Here is a 16697-nt window from a genome sequence, read left to right on the forward strand (position 1 = left end):
TTTGCTCAAGTAGTTTATGCAGGCAGTTTGGTTATTTCAGACATTACAGGATTTGAGTAAGAAGATCTGGGTATGAAAAAAGGCTCTCAAAATTACTAGCTGTGACCACTGACAAATTACCTTTACTTCTTTATAAATTACTTAGCCTCTTTGAATCATTTGTATGATGGACATGGATAGGGTTTTTCTTCTTGATTATGGAAGATCAAATGTAATTATTTGATAGACTACTTTGTGAACTGGAAATTACAAATAATACAACTGTTGATTATCATTTAAGATTTGGGTACTCATTATGGCATTTTCTTTGATTCTTCTCTTGCCTAAAGGCTAAAAGTAGGTAGACAGTGCAACCAAGAGCCTAGAGCAGGAGTTAAGAAAAGTTAAGACAGATACAGACATGTCCATTTATAAGCTGTGCTGTTTGTACAAAGAAAGGGTTGGTATTGGCCACTTAGAGCTTCTGTGATGGGGTGTGGACGCTCTAAGAATGTACCACAGTGTCAGCCCCATAAGAAAGATGGAATAGTTCCTTATTGCACCTCATTATTACTATTTTTTTACTTTCCTTAAGACAGTGGTGCAAAAGAGACTCCACAAAATATGTAGATGTGGAAGGAATTAAAGATAGTTTCCGGATGGCCTGGAGCCCACGTTTATCTTTCTCATTAGGGGCAGAGATGGAATTGCCACTTTGACCACTACTACAAAGCCTTATCCAAGGAAAAGGCTAGTGAGAAATCATGCGGCGCAGCACCTAGTCCACCTTGTTGTAATGTAAGTAAGCTGCCCTGGACAGGAAACATGCTGACATGTTTTGCCTGCAATGGCTGTGTTCTTGGCATGAGAGAGAGAGAGAGAGTATGAGCGTGAGTGAGCTGTGGTCACTCCATGCAAAGACCAGAGAGACAGATGGAGGATACTTGCAGAAGGCCTCAGGAAATGGGGGTGGATATGTCTCTTGGAAGCTATGAACACTAGTTTCTAATGCCTAAGAAAAGGAAACAGAAAGAAAAAAAAATAATTTAAGGAATGCCGTCATTTTCTATTGGTGAAGGTTCCTGATCCTGGGGAGGTTCTGGAAAGTTTATTTCCATTTCTTCTTCTTCTTCTTGGACTGGAATAATTTCAATCTCTTCTTCATTCTTTGGTTGGGAAGATATTTCAGTCAGCTCAACCATTTCATCAGTTGTTTCAATTGGCTGTTCTTTTTTTTCTTCAGCAGCTAACAGGACAACTACATCCTAGGACACAAAATTAAACAAACGTTTCTTGACCTTTTATATTGGCACATTTGTCAACAAACTCTATGAATATTTATCAAATGCCTCCTGGTTTTTATGCTGTTTATGTTATTTCCTATATGCCTCCAAATACCAGGACTGATTTCCCAAGGGATCAAGTCACTTATCAAAGCTCATCTTCAAGGTCAGCAGATATTTGCTACATTGCCTGGAATGATCACACAGTATTTGGGAAAGAACACTGCAGTAATTGAGGAATTTAGATTCTAGTTTTGATTTGCCTTTATTGGATATAACCTCAGGAAGTTTGTTTTCCCTCGAATCCTGTTTTTCTCATCTGTAAAATGAAGGAAATGTGATGATCTCTAAATTTTAAGCTAACATTCTGTAGTTCGAAGCAGTTGATAATCAATCTGTCACTGGGATATTCCTATCTCCCAATTGTGGAGCCTCTCTGAACCCACTGTTTTGGAAGAGGGATTTGATAAAAAGGTGCAGGTGCGGGGGGGAGGGGAGGGAATACTGAGAAATTAAGTGGATGAACTAGTGCTTTTATCAGCCTTAACCTGCAGCCACCCCACTTTTACACGCTCAGTGTGGAATCATGGAATCGAGATGGGCATGTGGAGTGAAGCGGAACTCAGGGTCAGTAAGTGCACATATCAGAGGACTGTATCCTCTGTCTAAACTTTAGGCTTATTTCAAATTTCAAGACACTTTTGCCTCATTAGGTATTCTCTGCTTTCCGGAAATCTGCCAGGACCGTTTTTCATGAAGCTCTTAGTCTCAAAGATAGATTAGATTACATTTGCTGTAGATGATTTTTTTGTAGGTATGATTTCCCAGAGGGGGTGAGTGGACAGGGTGGCTGCTACTTACAGACTTAGGTTTGGAGTACAGTTGTTTCCACTCATGCTCAGCAATGCCAGCCGTCACAAGTTTCTGGAAGAAGGTGAAGATGCCCATCACAGCAAAAATGCCCTGAAGAACGACAGGAAAAACAAGGGCAAAAATATAATAATAGCTTAAAGAGTATGGTTGCTGCTCAGTCAGCGACTGTTGGCTAAAATTAAGATTAGAAGTTCAGTTCTTTAGGTAATGATCAACTGTAAGAACTACTATGATCTTTAAAATCCCAACACTTAGCACAACAACAGGCACCCCACAGATGGTTAATGCATGTTGCTGATAGAAAATAAGGCAATGGAAATTAGTTGAAGAATCAGTCCTATGTAGGAAAAATTAACCACTGAATCCCAAATTAAGTTGTATCCAGCTTTAGGTGGTACGGTATCACAATGAAGGAAACCTGTCTATACTTGGAAGATACATTTTCCCCCTTCAAATTCTACCCGGAAAATTCATTGAGGCAAAAGATGTTCATAATAACGTAGGTACTTCTTCAGTGTCCATCTTAATCATACTAATAATTATTAACCAGTAATAATAATAATAATGATTAATTTTAAAGCAAACACGTAGCATTTTCTGTGTTCCAGTTCTAAGCATTTTGCATATGTTAACTTAATCACTCAAAACAGCCCTACGAGATAAGTACTGTTAATTTCCCCATTTTACAGCTGGAGAAACTGAGGCAGAACGTGGTTAAATTCTTGCCCAAAAGCTGTATAGGCCAGTAAGTAGCAGATATCTTGATCCAGAGTTGACACTCATAATAAAAACACTAAATTTCTTCCCTGAAAAGAAACCTGATTTCACACTTACCAAGAAAACAGATCGTATGCTGTCACAATATTGTATAGACAGAGAGTTTTTCTCAGCAGGGTTGGCTGGTTCACAGTTGTGTATGTTAATATATGGCATGGAAACGTTAATAAGATTCAAATTATCCATTTTAAAAAAATGGGAAATGGTAATATTAAATATGTCCATGATCAAAAAAATTATTCCAGAAATAGCAGCAAAGAGGCTCAGTGAGTTCATTATCATTTTCCCTTTGACCTGAAATGGAGACATGAAGATTTGTTAATGGGGTTTGATTTCATTTGAAGAATCTAAGCTAGGAAGGAATTCCAGATCCCATTCCTCTGACTCACAAGGGCACTACACCTACATCATATTAAACCATACTTCTCTCAGTGGTTTTAGTGTCCTTGTCACTGTAAAATGACAACCTTCATCTCTAACTTGCATTCCTTCCTTGGTCTTCCCCATCTCATTTTACCACTTCATATCCAGTTTATCAAGAGAAAATTCTAGGCGTCATCCTAAATTCTTCTATTTTGTACCCCTGCACTTGCTTTCACTGCCACTGCCATCACCCTGCTAGGCATTCAGTAAATATTGGTTGAGTGAGTGAATATAAATAGTATTCAGATTACGTCTGCATAGGAAGGTAGGAGGAAGAGGGGGGAAGGAGCTTCTTCCATCACAATGAAGTGAGATGGTTCTGTGGGTTTAGGGAGGGAAGGAGCAGATAGAACCCTCTGGGTCTATACCAACAAGTGGAAACAACAGTGGCAAGAACACCACCACCTACTCCCTGTTGACACAGGTTGCAATCAGCCTCAGCCTGCCATCTTTCAAAATGTCATTAGGACTGATGTCTCTAGGTAGCGTAGGTAAAGGGTGTCAGAGGGAGTGTTCTACTTGCAGGAATGATAAAAGGTCAAAACAGGAAAATATATATGACAAGTACCTAATAGTATAGGATTATTGATGATTATTTTAAGACATACATAGCTCATCCCTGGCAATAAGACCTACAGATGGCAAGTCAGTAGGACTGGCTATATCTGGAGAATAAAATAACTTGTTCCCCCCCCGCCCAAAACTGAGTTTGTCAGACCATTCTAGAGAAGAGCCATTTCCATTCACTCAATCCCTCACTGACTTTGGAAGTGACACAAATTAGTAATAACTTATTAGTAAGTATAAAAAACTTGGGGGAGGAACTTGCTGATAAGCTCATGACCCTGGGTATACATGTGTTAGAGGGGTTATAGAATAAGTCCCCCTGTAGCTCCTTGAAGCCTGTGAAGCACTTTCATGTATATTAGGCCATTCATCCTCATGACAATATGGTAGCACCATTTTATAGAGGTACATAGAGGTAAACTGACTTGCTCACAGTTAACGAGGATTAAGTGAATCACAGTATTGATTAGAGTTTCCTAAATGGTGGTCTAAGAGAAATGACACAGCTCTCAAAGAGATCTGTTACTCTCACACAACATTTAACATTCATTAGACCATAGCATGTTGCTGTTCATGGGTCAGCCTATAATTCTGTTTCCACAGACATAATTCAGGTAGGTCTCATTTCCAAGTTTATTATGAATAACATCACAGCAGCTTTCTAGAGAAATTTTGCTTTTGGGGATTGAGAGATAACTCAGTGCTACTGTCATCCCAAAGGTTTTTAAAGGTTTTGTTTTCAACTGAGAAAGTAGATATTTCTCTGATGTGGGGAAAGAAGGACATACGATTACTTGCCAAACTCTTCCTGGGGTTTTTGTCCGCTGCTGCCAGGAGTGATCCAGAAATGATATACTGTGAAAAAAGAGGTGGTGGTTGGGAAAGGCATGGGGGACATGGGAGAAGAGGCAGAGAGGGAGAGAGGCAGAGAGGGAGGTCACTTTTTACATTGAGACCTGGTTGTAAAAAAGCTATCCACATTTCCAACCCCTTTCACAAAAATGTCCAGCCATTTTTACAGTATTCATTCATTTTTCAGCAGTCACATTTCTCCTTTATTCGTGCTCAGCTATATTCAGTCTATGCCTTTTATTCAACTAACTGGGGAGCTGTGACTAGGAATATAGTAAGACCAGAGGCAGAACTCATGTTTTCAGGTCAATGAATACTAACAACTGTGAATTTGAAAGTTTTAGTTTTAGTTTTTCTTTTTTCTTTTTTGAATTTGTGGATTTCTCTTTGGAGTTCACAGTGGTTTAAAGGACTGATGCCAACGAAGAGTGAATCAATGTGGAAGGAAATACTTGGCCTGAAGGCCGTAGGCGCTCCACTAAAATGTTGGCCACTGCAGGAAGTGACGGCGATTATTTCTTATCTTCCTTGTCTACTGTTCAGGACATAAAATGGGGGAAACTCTTGTTTTAATCCATCTCTCTTTGTTCTGAAATTTTCAATCCTGGACACATCTTTATAGTGGCAACTATGGAAGTATCATGATGGCATAAAAATGGCTGCCCCATACCACACCCAGACAAGATTACAAGCTTGGAAAACATGTACATGAAAGAGCCATAAGGATTGCTGCTCTGCTGATAAGCCAGAGGAGATTCATTAGGGATGGGACTGCTTTTACCACCTGCGACAAAGCTGCACAGAACTGTAGGAGAAAGGACCAGGTGGGAGGAAATGGGATGCTCCCCTGCCTTCCTGCTTTCTGAAACACCATGCTGTACGGTCCAAATGTTTAGTGCCCTTCTCCCCCCTCTCCACATTGACTTTGGAGAGGTCCCACTTTGGACAATCTTCCTTCCCTCTGAATTCACGTGAAGCATGACCACTGACTTTCAATGGGATTCATGCTCAATTTAGTCAATTTCTCTTTCCGGTAAATTATTTTAACCTCATAACCTATTTCCCAGCCATATACTTTCCTCAGCCTTTTTGTCTGCATCACTTCCCAATGGTTGTTAGCTCTTACTCACCATAATGCCTCCCCAGAGAGGGTACCACACAGTTATACATATAGGTGCATAGACATCCGTGTGAATCATCAGGAGGCCGCCTAGGGCAATGTGGAAGAGCCCATTCATAATCTGGATGACCTGGAGAGAGAATGGGGGCACTGATGATGCACTGAAGTCATCATGATGCACTGAAGTCATCATCAAGTCAGAAAACAAAGGTAAGGCTAGAAGTCCTGGCTCCTGACTTGGGGTTGTGTAAAATGCCTAAAAGAAGTGGGAGAGGTGCCAAGACCTTTGTCTTGTTCAGATCCATTTTCCCCACCGCCTGGGGCATTTCCAAGGCAGATGTCTGGGATGCTGGTGACAAACTTGGATGGGAGACCCCTAAATACGCAAACCACAAAATCAAAAGGAGAAAGATCACTGTGGTAATTTCTCTGCACGTCCCTGATTTGGCACATTGTGTCAGATGTAAAGAACATCTCGGGTTGGGTCATATACCTTCTAGTTGGATTGCATTCTGTACCGAGCCTACAGCATCTGCTTCTGTAGGCCAGAGAGTCTCTAGGATACAGAATGGAGTGCAGCTGACTTACCCCTAATGTCTTAGATTCCCTCATGAAGAAGTTTTGTGTAGGGCCCACCACTGAAGGCATCCTTTTGGGAATTATTTTTTGAACAGGATGCATGGCAGTAGGACCTTTCATAGGATCTGCTTGGAAAGTTCCACTCCTTGAATTTCTGGGTGTCGTCATTTCACCCTCAGAACTCCTAAAAATAAAACAAATAATAAAATGGGCAAAGAGAGAGAGAGAGAATAGGATTTTCAGCAGTCTTTTATCTTGTCTCGTGCATCTGAATACTTTTCTCTGTATTCCTTCCATGAATGTTGTTGAGGGTGGACATGGCCTCTTCCCAGTGGCTTTGGGTCTGAGGCAAAGCCTACTGCTATGTTTGAAGACAGGATCTGAAGGGGGCATCTCAGGCAAGGACCCATGAGCCCAGGGATCCCTGCCAGGATTCTTTTTTTTTTTAATTGTTTTAATTTACAAACACAAAACACCTTGGAAGACAAAAAAATGAAAGAAAAACACAAAACATATAGGCAAATACTCCTTGAGCTTCTCAAATCCTCACTTATTCACCAATCCCCAAGATGAAAAACTCTTCTAAAAAGGTATTCAGCTGCCAACAATGATGTTATTAAGAGGGATAAGGATTAATTTCACAAAAAAGCCAATGAATCCCAGTATAGCAAATCCTAATGCTGTTGCCATGGCAATCTTCTGGCATTCTTTTCTATCAGGTTTAATGCATCTTTTAACCACCCGAATTGAGTCCTTCACAAACTGCCGACTTGGCTCAACAAACTGCATTACCTGATCCTTGATGACTGCCAGCCAACTGCTCAGACACCAGGGACACGTAGCACAAAAGTGAACTGACCTCCCTGCCAGGATTCTTGACAACCATGTTTGGGGCATGCTTTATCATTGTAGAGAAATCCATGTTCGTCTGTCTGCATGGCCCGTGTGTCTCTCATTCCTGGATGCTTTTCTGCACCCTCATATTGGGAAATGTATTTTGTCATTGCCTTATCCTCATCCTTTTGCTTACCTGCTTTTGTCCATTGTGATGGGCCAGAGGCATCGTGAAGGAGTATGGTGAGCACTCATTAGAGTCAATAGGAGCTGATTCTAGTCTTCCTCTACCACCAGCTCTGCAACCTTGAATAAACCACTTTAAGGAGGCTCTCTATGGTTGTATGTAAGACTTGGCCTCCTGAGACAGGTTGCCTAGGTTCAAACTGTGATTATTCTGTTGCTGCAAAACTACAGGCAAGTTCTTTAAATTCTCTGGGACTCAAGTTTTTCAACTGCAAAATGGGAATTATCATTCTTGTCTTATAGTATAGGGTTTCTGTAAGACTTAAATGGACTGATGGACTGTGCGTGGCTGGTGTCTTTTCATTCAGGTGTAGCTCAAATGTCAGCTCCTCAGAAAAAGCCTTGCCCGAGTCCTCAGTCCACAGTGATCCTCATCCACAGCACCCCAGTTTTTTGCTTCATGGTACTTACCACTATGGGGAATTACCTTGATTATTTGCTTGCTTGTTTATTGGCAGTCTCTCCCCACTAGAATATAAATTCCATCAAAGCAGAGACCTTGACCCTCTTGTTCAGTATCTAAATTATGTGGATTGAGTAGTTTCTTAACATTGCTGAGGAAATAAATGTATGTAAAGCACTCGTGTCTGCATAATTATTACCTGTTTTTGTTGCTATTCTAGTTCTTAGTATTATTACCTTTAGGAGCATTAGTTCCTGTCTTTCCCATTGGAAAAATGAGACCAGTACCCCAGTCACGGATACATTGTGAGAAATAAGTAAGTTCGCATATGAAAGTGCCTCATACATGGGGAGAAAGTAGGAAGAGCTGTCTGTTCTTAGATTTCATGATTTATTCATTTCTGAAGTTAGTGATTATTACCAAGACCCTTCCCAGTTCTCATGTTGTAAGACTGTTCAGCTGTCTTCATCTGTGCTTCCTTTTGGCATTTATTTGTTTATGTCAATTATTTACATGAATTCTATTGGGTCTTTCCTGGGCCCTGGACATCTCTCTTTAGGGACACATCTTTGGTCTCGTCTTTGTCAACTGTAAGTCATGTAAGGGGCCTTGGAGACCAAGACTGTCTGCCCAGCTTGCTTATCCTGTTGAAGTCACACCGAGCTGGGTGCCTGTCGGTGTGCTGTGGGACAGGTGCTTGGGAGTCGCCCAGGCCTCGTGTTTGCACCCACTTTATAGTGACAAAAGAGATTTCACATCTGAAGTTCATTTAAGCCTCCCAGAGTGGACAAGGGATGAATTGTTGCTTCTATTGTGTAGAAAAGGTGATGGGGCACGAAATCGTTAGGTCACTTGTTCCAGTTACATGACTACTAGAGATTGAAAGTGAGGGCTTGGACCTATCTAACAAGGTATCTGGCTGCTTTGGCCCCCATGCAGAACAGGGGCTCAGCCTTTCACCTATGAACCTCTCCCCTCTTCAGATGGATGTGCTATTTGGGTGACTAGAAAGCAATCGAAAACAATATTTTTCAGGACCACGGGCTGAAGGGAAGAGAGGAGGCTTCAACTGGGTGCTTTGCACTTGATTTTGCTTCACCTCTCAATTATCAGGTGTCATGTGGTCTTGGAGGTTTTGGTGTTTTGCACCACAAACCAACCAACAAGATCACTGACGAAAAGGAATGTATTAATATAGCCCATGAAGGAGTTTACTGACTGATTCTTATCACCAGGCAGAATTTTTGGAGCTGGTTAAAACCTCAGAAACCATTCTGTTTGTTTGACAAATGAGGAAGCTGCAGCCCAGGCATGGGCTGTGGCTCGTTACAGACCTTGCATTCGGTGACAGCCAAACCAGAAGGCAGTCACCGCAGCTCTGAGGCTGGCGCTCTTACTGCTGCCTCGTGGCCAGACCACGTAGTTCAGTTGTGTACTGAGCACCCTCTGCATGCCTGGGATGTCATGCATCTAGTGCCAAGCCGCCTGCTTTACTAAGTAGGCATTTTGTCTTTTTTGCAGATGTGGAAGTGCAGGCCCAGAGAGGTTAGTTTTCCCATTGGTAGGAAGGGAATGAGCTGGAGTCCCCACACTCCTCTCCAGAGGGCTCTTTTTAGTGAGGACAACTTAAAGAGCAAAGGTCATCAGTTCTCTGGACAGAACAACAACTGGACTAGTGTTGTTTTAATTTCTCCTTATTTTTCAACTGCCTGAGGCTATGTCTGTATTATTGGTGAGATAAACCTCCTGTATAAGCCAAGTTCTACTGGGGCCACGTCTGCAGTGGCAAGGGGCAGTAATGACTGTTGGGGAGAAATATTTTATTTCGCTATTAAAGCTGATGTCTCACTATGGCAACTCTATTTCTATGAAGCCTTCAACACGTATTATGTAAAATAGTAGTTTATAAACATAAACATACCCGTTTCAATATGCTACTTCATTTTTTATGGAAATAGTCTCTCTAAAATATATACATATTTTTATGCCAGAGCATTATAGCCGAGGTAATGAAATTTTTGTTGTGTGGGAATATATAAAATTAGAGCACATACTCCTAAGGATATCATAGATTCCTGCAGCCTTGCCCTGCCATTGCTTTTTACTTTTTCACAATGACTTAAACAGTGCCCAACACACAGTTGGCTCCAAGCCTCGTTGGTATGTTAGCAAAGGGTTACTGGGCACGTTGATCAGAATGTGATCACAGTAGGATTTTGTTTTCACTGAACTGTATTACCATCAGGGCTCAGTCGATCAGACACTGCCCCATATTTTATCACAGTGACTTCTGCAAATCTCTTTTTGGTTTTTAAAAGGCACCACTGTTTCTGTGTACATCCGCTGCAGAAAATCTCACAGCCTTTATGGGTTTTAGTTCCAATAATGACTTTTAGGTCCAGTAATTACATCATGTAATGAGAAGTTCAAAGCTGCCTAGATTTTGTCACCTCAACTTCCTCCTTTGCCACTCAAAATAGTTCTGCATTTTTACCCTTTCTGGCCTCATGCGCGTATTATCTCTGAGGAAGGATGTTCTGACTTCCTTTCCCTCTGCCTGTGCTCCTCGGCCATCTCCGTGCACCAGGACGTCAGTCCTTCAGAGAAAGTGGTTCTTGTACCTTGGTCTTTATTTGTGCTGCTGTACCACAGAAAGTGCTAGTCCCGGCTCTGCTGCTTGCCACTTCTCTCGCCTCACTATTCAGAGTACTGTTCGGGAACATGAGGTGATTTGCAATTTATAATGTACTAAACACTCAAACAAGAACCGTTACTACTGGACCTTTTGGTGATTAAAATGCGCTGCAGTGTCCCCATTCCCAGCCCCCTTCCTTCAATCTGGCAATGTCCCCAGCCACTGCCTAGTGTCCCTGTCTTAGCGCCAGCTTCTTCCAAGCTCGTCGCCTCCACCTCCTCACCACTCACTCGCTCCTCGAGCTTCGCTGCCTGCCGGATGCTGCCAGAGCCACTCAGCTGAGGCTGCTGTGTCCGAGGACTGTGCTGCAGAGTCTGTGGTCTTTCCTCAGGCAGGCACTCAGACTGCCTTATTTCTGTTCCCCTGTCCCCCAGGCTTAAAGAGCGGGAGCCATGTTTCTCTCCAGCTCCTTCATCTCCATGTTCAGTCAGTCATGGCGCTTCTTCCTCTGTAAGGTGTCTTACTTGGCGTGTGGACCATTTTCTACTCCCGGTGTCACCCCATGAGTTTGATTCTCATTTCCCCTCCTGGGTTAGCACAAAAGTCCTACTCTTCTGCCTTTGGTCTTTCTCTTGTCTAATCCATCCTCTGTAGAGCCGCTAGATCAGGCCCCAAATCACCACTTGAAGGCCTGCCCATCCTGAGCTTGAACTCTTTGTCTGGGCTCTTATTTCCTCTGGGAGAAACCTGTACCTGGCCCCCCCATGGCCTTCAAGGTGCAGGTCTACAGCCCTTCTGAAGCTGCACCCCACCGCTCCCCACCGGAGCCACTGATCTGGACACATCTCCTGCTTTCTTCTTGGAACCCTGTCCACATTGAAATGCTCCCCTCCCACCCCCTTCAGGGCCAGACTCCCCATTAGACACTCACATCACCTGAGACTGTCTCGCATGGCTTCTTCAAAGCCCCCAGCTCTCTGCATTCCTTCCTTGTCACCAACTGTTTTCTTTCTCATGAGCTAATACTGTAACTTTTCTAATGGGGTGTACATTTCTTAAGGGATGTCCTGCTAGGGTTACATAGAGAACCTGTTTTCTCCGTGTACTATGAGCTCAATAAATGTTAAACTGAACTTTTTCCTCAGGGAAGATTTACACATAAATGCTCAGGATGTTGGACCAAAAGGTGACCGTTTCACCTCGCTTGATGATCAGTGAGATCAAGCCATTTTGTGGGAAATGGGAAAGGTAATCACATTATATATGGGTTTTAGGAAACAATTATGACATGGCTAAAACTCATCTTTGTGGCCCTTCCTTAAATCTTCCTCGTCTACAGTGCGCAGTCTCACTGTAGGCTTCTGTGATAGATTTGAGGCAGGAATTTTGTGCTCAGTTTGATGTCCCCAAGTCCCCTCCAGAAAATGTTAGCCTGTGATGTTTAACAACATCTCAGGGTATTCACATTTAGCAGGATATCTTTGGAGAAAAAAACATTCAGAACGAGAGAAGTCGAAATATTTTCATGATAGCCATGGCTGATTATTTTCTTCTGTAGAACCAAGTGGTTCTAAGAACTTTAGGATTTTAGCTCATTTAATCTTATATAAAGCAGTGTGTAATACATTGGCTGCCATCTTATAGGTGAGCAAACCGAGGAATGTAGAGGTTTGGTAACTTGCCTGTAGATCTGTAGGTGGTGGAGCTCCGGTTTGAGCCCAGGAGCTTGGTAACAACGCTCTTGTCTACATGCTGCAGTCTGCTGCTTTTGTAGAATGGCTCCTACCTAGTTCATTGGCCAGGCTCTCTCTTGAGAGAGGGAGTGGTTAAGGGAGTGGGTGGGCAGCAAGCCCTGGTACCCCTCCTCACATTGTGACAATACCAGAAGACCTGACCAGGGAAACCCTTGAGGGAAAGCCGAGAATCTAGTCTCCAAAACCATCCAATACTTTACCCGTCACTCCCTTTTAGTCGCTTAAAAAAAGCAAACTGGCTCCTTACCTGAGTGTCCGAAGCCTTCGGGCGCGTGGCTGATTCAGATGCTTGCTGCTGAGTTCACTTCCACGGCTGGTGTCTCACATACACAGGGGTCAGTGACATAAGGCAGGTCTGGGGCCTCTCATAGATACCAGGTGACAGGAAATCAGTGGCTTCTGCTACCTTGGCCTTTGCCCCAATCACTCGGTTTAATGCACACTTACCAGAGCCAAAGGATATACAAAAAAGTTTCTGCCTTACCAGGAGGTTTCACTTCTTGAAAAGGATCCCAGGGGACTGCCTGGCGTACTTTACGCTACCTTAATTAGAAGAACTTTGCAGCCCCCACCCTGTAAGCAGGTGTGGATGGTGGATCCCCAAGGGCAAGAAGGGCTCTAGAAATTCTCTAAAGATGGGCTGTTAGGACTTTTACCTTTTTACTTCACTTTTAGGAGTGAGTAGGTAGGAAGAAGGTATCCAAGTGGAGAGATTCAGGAATCATTGAGCCCGGTCGTTTGGGAGTGTTGTAGGTATCCTTCTCCAAATATTGTCCACATTTACCCACACTCAGGGTTCTAGTGGGACCAGGTATGTCTTGTGTGGGATTTACTAGAAATGGCCTAAAAGTATACGTTGGTGCTATAGAATACATCCGCAGAAGCTTGAGGCAAGAGTTCATGTTTTGGGATACAAACTGAAGTAGCCCTTTTACCTACAAACCACCTCTTTTTCTTCCATCTGTCTCATTCCCTTGTGTCCCCTCTCTTTTCAGTCTGGCCTGGAGCTATACCACTGCTAGATCAAGTGAGAGAATGGAGGAAGCCGGTAGCCAAGGAAGTGTAAATATTTGGGAAAAAATCAAAGAAAGTTTTGCCCAAAGCTATTGTTTCCCCTGCCCCCACCGTATACAACTTTTATGTTCATATGTTGGATTTCTCGTTGCTTTTAATTTCCTTGTTCCTTGCTTTATTTTAAGAGAGACCCAGGGCTATAATTAGGTAGTTGTTTGCCTAATCTAAAAATATGGCAGCTCTCTTGCCAAATTTGAGGTTAATTCCTATCTTCCCTCCATCTCTCCCTCTATCCCTCTCTCTTCTCACCTCTCTCTCTCTCCCCACCTCCTTCCTCTGTTCTCTGTTTCTCCCTCTGCCTCTCTCTATGATGACGGTTTGGATCAGAGGGTTAGAGCCGATGGGTAGGAGTAGTTCTGGAGTGCCTGATTTTGGGGTAACATCAAAACAAGTGCCATCTTCCCACCATCGAAGCAGTTCATTAGTGGAACAGGCTACCATGTGAATAGAGAACTTGCTGTCATCAAGTATACACAAGTAAAAGGCATACAGTCACCTCTCATAAATCTTATAGAGAGAAGAGGAGCAGAAACATAAGATCTGCTGTCTATTTAAGCATCTGGTTGTAGGTCTGATGATCTGCTGGAGTGCTTGAATGTTGGCGACAGGGATGATAATTACAGGAGATCTGAGCTGTGGGTGATTGTGAGGCCAGAGGTTGGAGTCCAGGATGATGGATGGTCACTGGAATCTGCCTTCATGTTAGTTGGCATGGAAATTTGGCAAATGCCTGGCATCAGTGAGGCTTGGACTGAGTTTTCATATCCTTTTCTCACACAACCTGAATTTTCATATCCTTTTCTCTATGTAGGCCCTGTTTTTCCAAGTCTGTTTTAGAGTGTTTGTTACTCTGTTTTTTTTTTGTGGCCAGTGAGATCAGTTAGGCAGCTCTTGCGTGATTCCTCCTGAATAAACTTGAATTTGAATTTATATAAACAAACAAACTTTCACTTTGTCTTTGCTGGTTTGGATTGATTGACTGCAGTGCTGAGTGTGTTGAAATCCCAACTATAGTCTGGATTTCTCAGTAGCACTTCCTGTGTTTCATAATTTTTTTTTCTCTGTAATATTTGAGGGTATTAGGTCAAATATGTACACATTTAAAATCTCTCCCCCTCTTGTCATTACCTAGTGGCCCTCTTGCTTCCAGACAATGATCTCTTTCTTAAAGTCTACACAAAATTTTATTAACTAAACTTTAATTTAGTTCATATTTGCCTTCCTTTTATTCCCCCTACCTCCTAACTCTCCTATTTTTTTTTTTTTTTGTCCTTGGAACATTTTGCCTCTCCTGTGGAAACTACATTCTACATCATAATTACTTGTGTCCTTGCCTTACTCAGCCATTTGTCTATATGTCCCTTGAAAGTGGGGCTGGTTTTTCTGATTGCTGTGAGAGATTGTGATTCTGCTTTAGTTCTCCCATCCAGATGATTATCACAATGCTATCCAGTATCAGGAGAGCTTTGTAGTTTACGAGGTCTTCCTTCTGTTCTGAGGGACTACTTTATATTTTTAACAGGCAAATAAAATGAGTTGAACACCTACTTATATGCCAAGCACTGTCCATATAACACCTATAGTATTGATTCCATTTTGTAATTGTGGGGACTAACAATCAGGAAATGAGGGAAACTGGCCCTAAGCCACATATGTGATAAAAAGTGATGCTTGGAAAGCAAAAAAACCCCTCAATTATAAATTTAAAAGAAAACCTACCATTTACCATGTGATTTTTAAGTTCAAGGCACTGATTAAATTAGTTCACATTTCATTTAAGGCTCATGGTAAACCCATTAGGTAGGTAATATTATTGCATTTTAGTCTAGGAGTTTAAAGCTCACAAAGGTTAAATAACTTGTTCAAGTCACTAAGCTTTAAATTGTAAAACTGACATTTAGACCTAGGTCTGACTTAAAAGCCCTTATTGTTAGGTGATGGGGATTCTCACCCTTAAATATATCTCACATACCCATACCTCTCAGCCTCACTCAGGCGCCAGATATTTTTCATCAGAACATGATTCCACTGGAAATAAATTTTTTAAATAAATATTTTTCATTAGAATCTCATTCCCCTGCCTCCTGCCCTCACATATGTACCCATAGGCCTTTCTTCCTCCAGCTTATGGCAGAAATGAAAACCTGATAGTTTATCTCTTTGCATATGCTAAATGTTTTCTATGCCAAAAGAAGCAAAGGATAATGAGATTTGGAGTTGGGCATCTTGACTCAAATCCTGGTTCTAAATCCTACTTCCTTTTGTGGTCTCAGAAAAATCAACCACTTTGAGCTTCAGTTTTCATGTCTGTGGACACAGGCTAGATGTACCTACCTCAGAGGGCTGTCATGACAGCTGGGATGACAGAAGGAGATCCCTAATACTTAGCAGGTGTTCAGTCAGCGGAAGGAAATATAATGTAAGGCAGCCATCTCCCTGTGAGGCCTGGGAGTCTCCCGGAGTCCTTGAGGCTCTTTCAGGGGGTCTGTGATCTCAAGACAGCTCTCATAATAATACCAAGACTTTAGTTTCCCTTTACGCAAGTTTACATCTGTCATCTCCACAGGCTACAGAACATGAGATATCACATCAGACTGAATGCAAAAGCAGTTACCAGAATCCAATTGCCTTCTATTAAGCTCGAGAGAAGTTCTGCATTGGAATCAGCTAGAGATCTTTAAAAACTATTGATGCCGGGCTCTCACCACATTCTGATTTAATTGCTATTGGGTGGTATCTGGTGCATTTGGGGGCGGGGAGGGCGGCGCGGGTTATTAAAGTTCCTCTGGTGATTTGAATGTGCAGTAAAGTTAAATTGGCCTTTGTTTTTCAAAGTTTTTGTTATGCAAAATGAGTAAGTTCTAAAGATCTACTGTACAACAGAGTACTTAGTTACTAATACAGAATTGTACACTAAAATATGTTAAGAAGATAGATCTCATGTTAAATGGTCTCATCAAAAAACAAAGAAACAAAACCCCACAAAAGAGCACAAGAAAATTTTGGAGCTGATGGATATGCTTAATACCTCGGTTATGGTATTGGCATCAGGAGAGTACATAATACATTAAGTGTGTGCCTTTGTTTGTAAATAAACTATACCTAAAAATAGCTAAAAATAAAATAAAAGAATGTTAAGTAAGCTAAAAGAGATTTGTAAAACTATGTATCAGTGCCACTCTTCACACTCATTTTTTTTAGTTTTGGAAAATAACAGTTATGTTAATAAAAGGTTACTTTTATTGATGTGTAATGAGTCTTCAATAATTTTTTCAGAGTGTAGAGGGGTTCTGAGACC

At 42.0% G+C, this 16697-nt stretch overlaps 2 protein-coding genes across 2 annotated transcripts; both read right to left on the reverse strand.

Moving 5' to 3' along the window:
* Positions 1–709: 709 nt before the first annotated feature.
* Positions 710–6621, reverse strand: MS4A1 (membrane spanning 4-domains A1). The gene is made up of 6 exons (XM_045892571.3): positions 6463–6621; positions 5885–6004; positions 4701–4757; positions 2970–3206; positions 2124–2225; positions 710–1244 (listed from the first exon to the last, which is right to left on the reverse strand). The coding sequence occupies exons 1-6, from the start codon at positions 6619–6621 to the stop codon at positions 1026–1028; spliced, it is 894 nt and encodes a 297-aa protein (XP_045748527.1). The 3' UTR covers positions 710–1025.
* A 299-nt stretch (positions 6622–6920) lies between these two features.
* LOC123857953 (protein transport protein Sec61 subunit gamma-like) lies at positions 6921–7497 on the reverse strand. Its single transcript, XM_045895239.2, has 2 exons — positions 7484–7497; positions 6921–7270 (listed from the first exon to the last, which is right to left on the reverse strand). The coding sequence occupies exons 1-2, from the start codon at positions 7495–7497 to the stop codon at positions 7048–7050; spliced, it is 237 nt and encodes a 78-aa protein (XP_045751195.1). The 3' UTR covers positions 6921–7047.
* Between the last annotated feature and the right edge of the window lie 9200 nt (positions 7498–16697).

The sequence above is a fragment of the Mirounga angustirostris genome, unplaced genomic scaffold (assembly GCF_029215605.1).
Source record: "Mirounga angustirostris isolate CCGP_5_RB_7025 unplaced genomic scaffold, mMirAng1.0.hap1 SCAF_13, whole genome shotgun sequence".
Lineage (NCBI taxonomy): Eukaryota > Metazoa > Chordata > Mammalia > Carnivora > Phocidae > Mirounga > Mirounga angustirostris.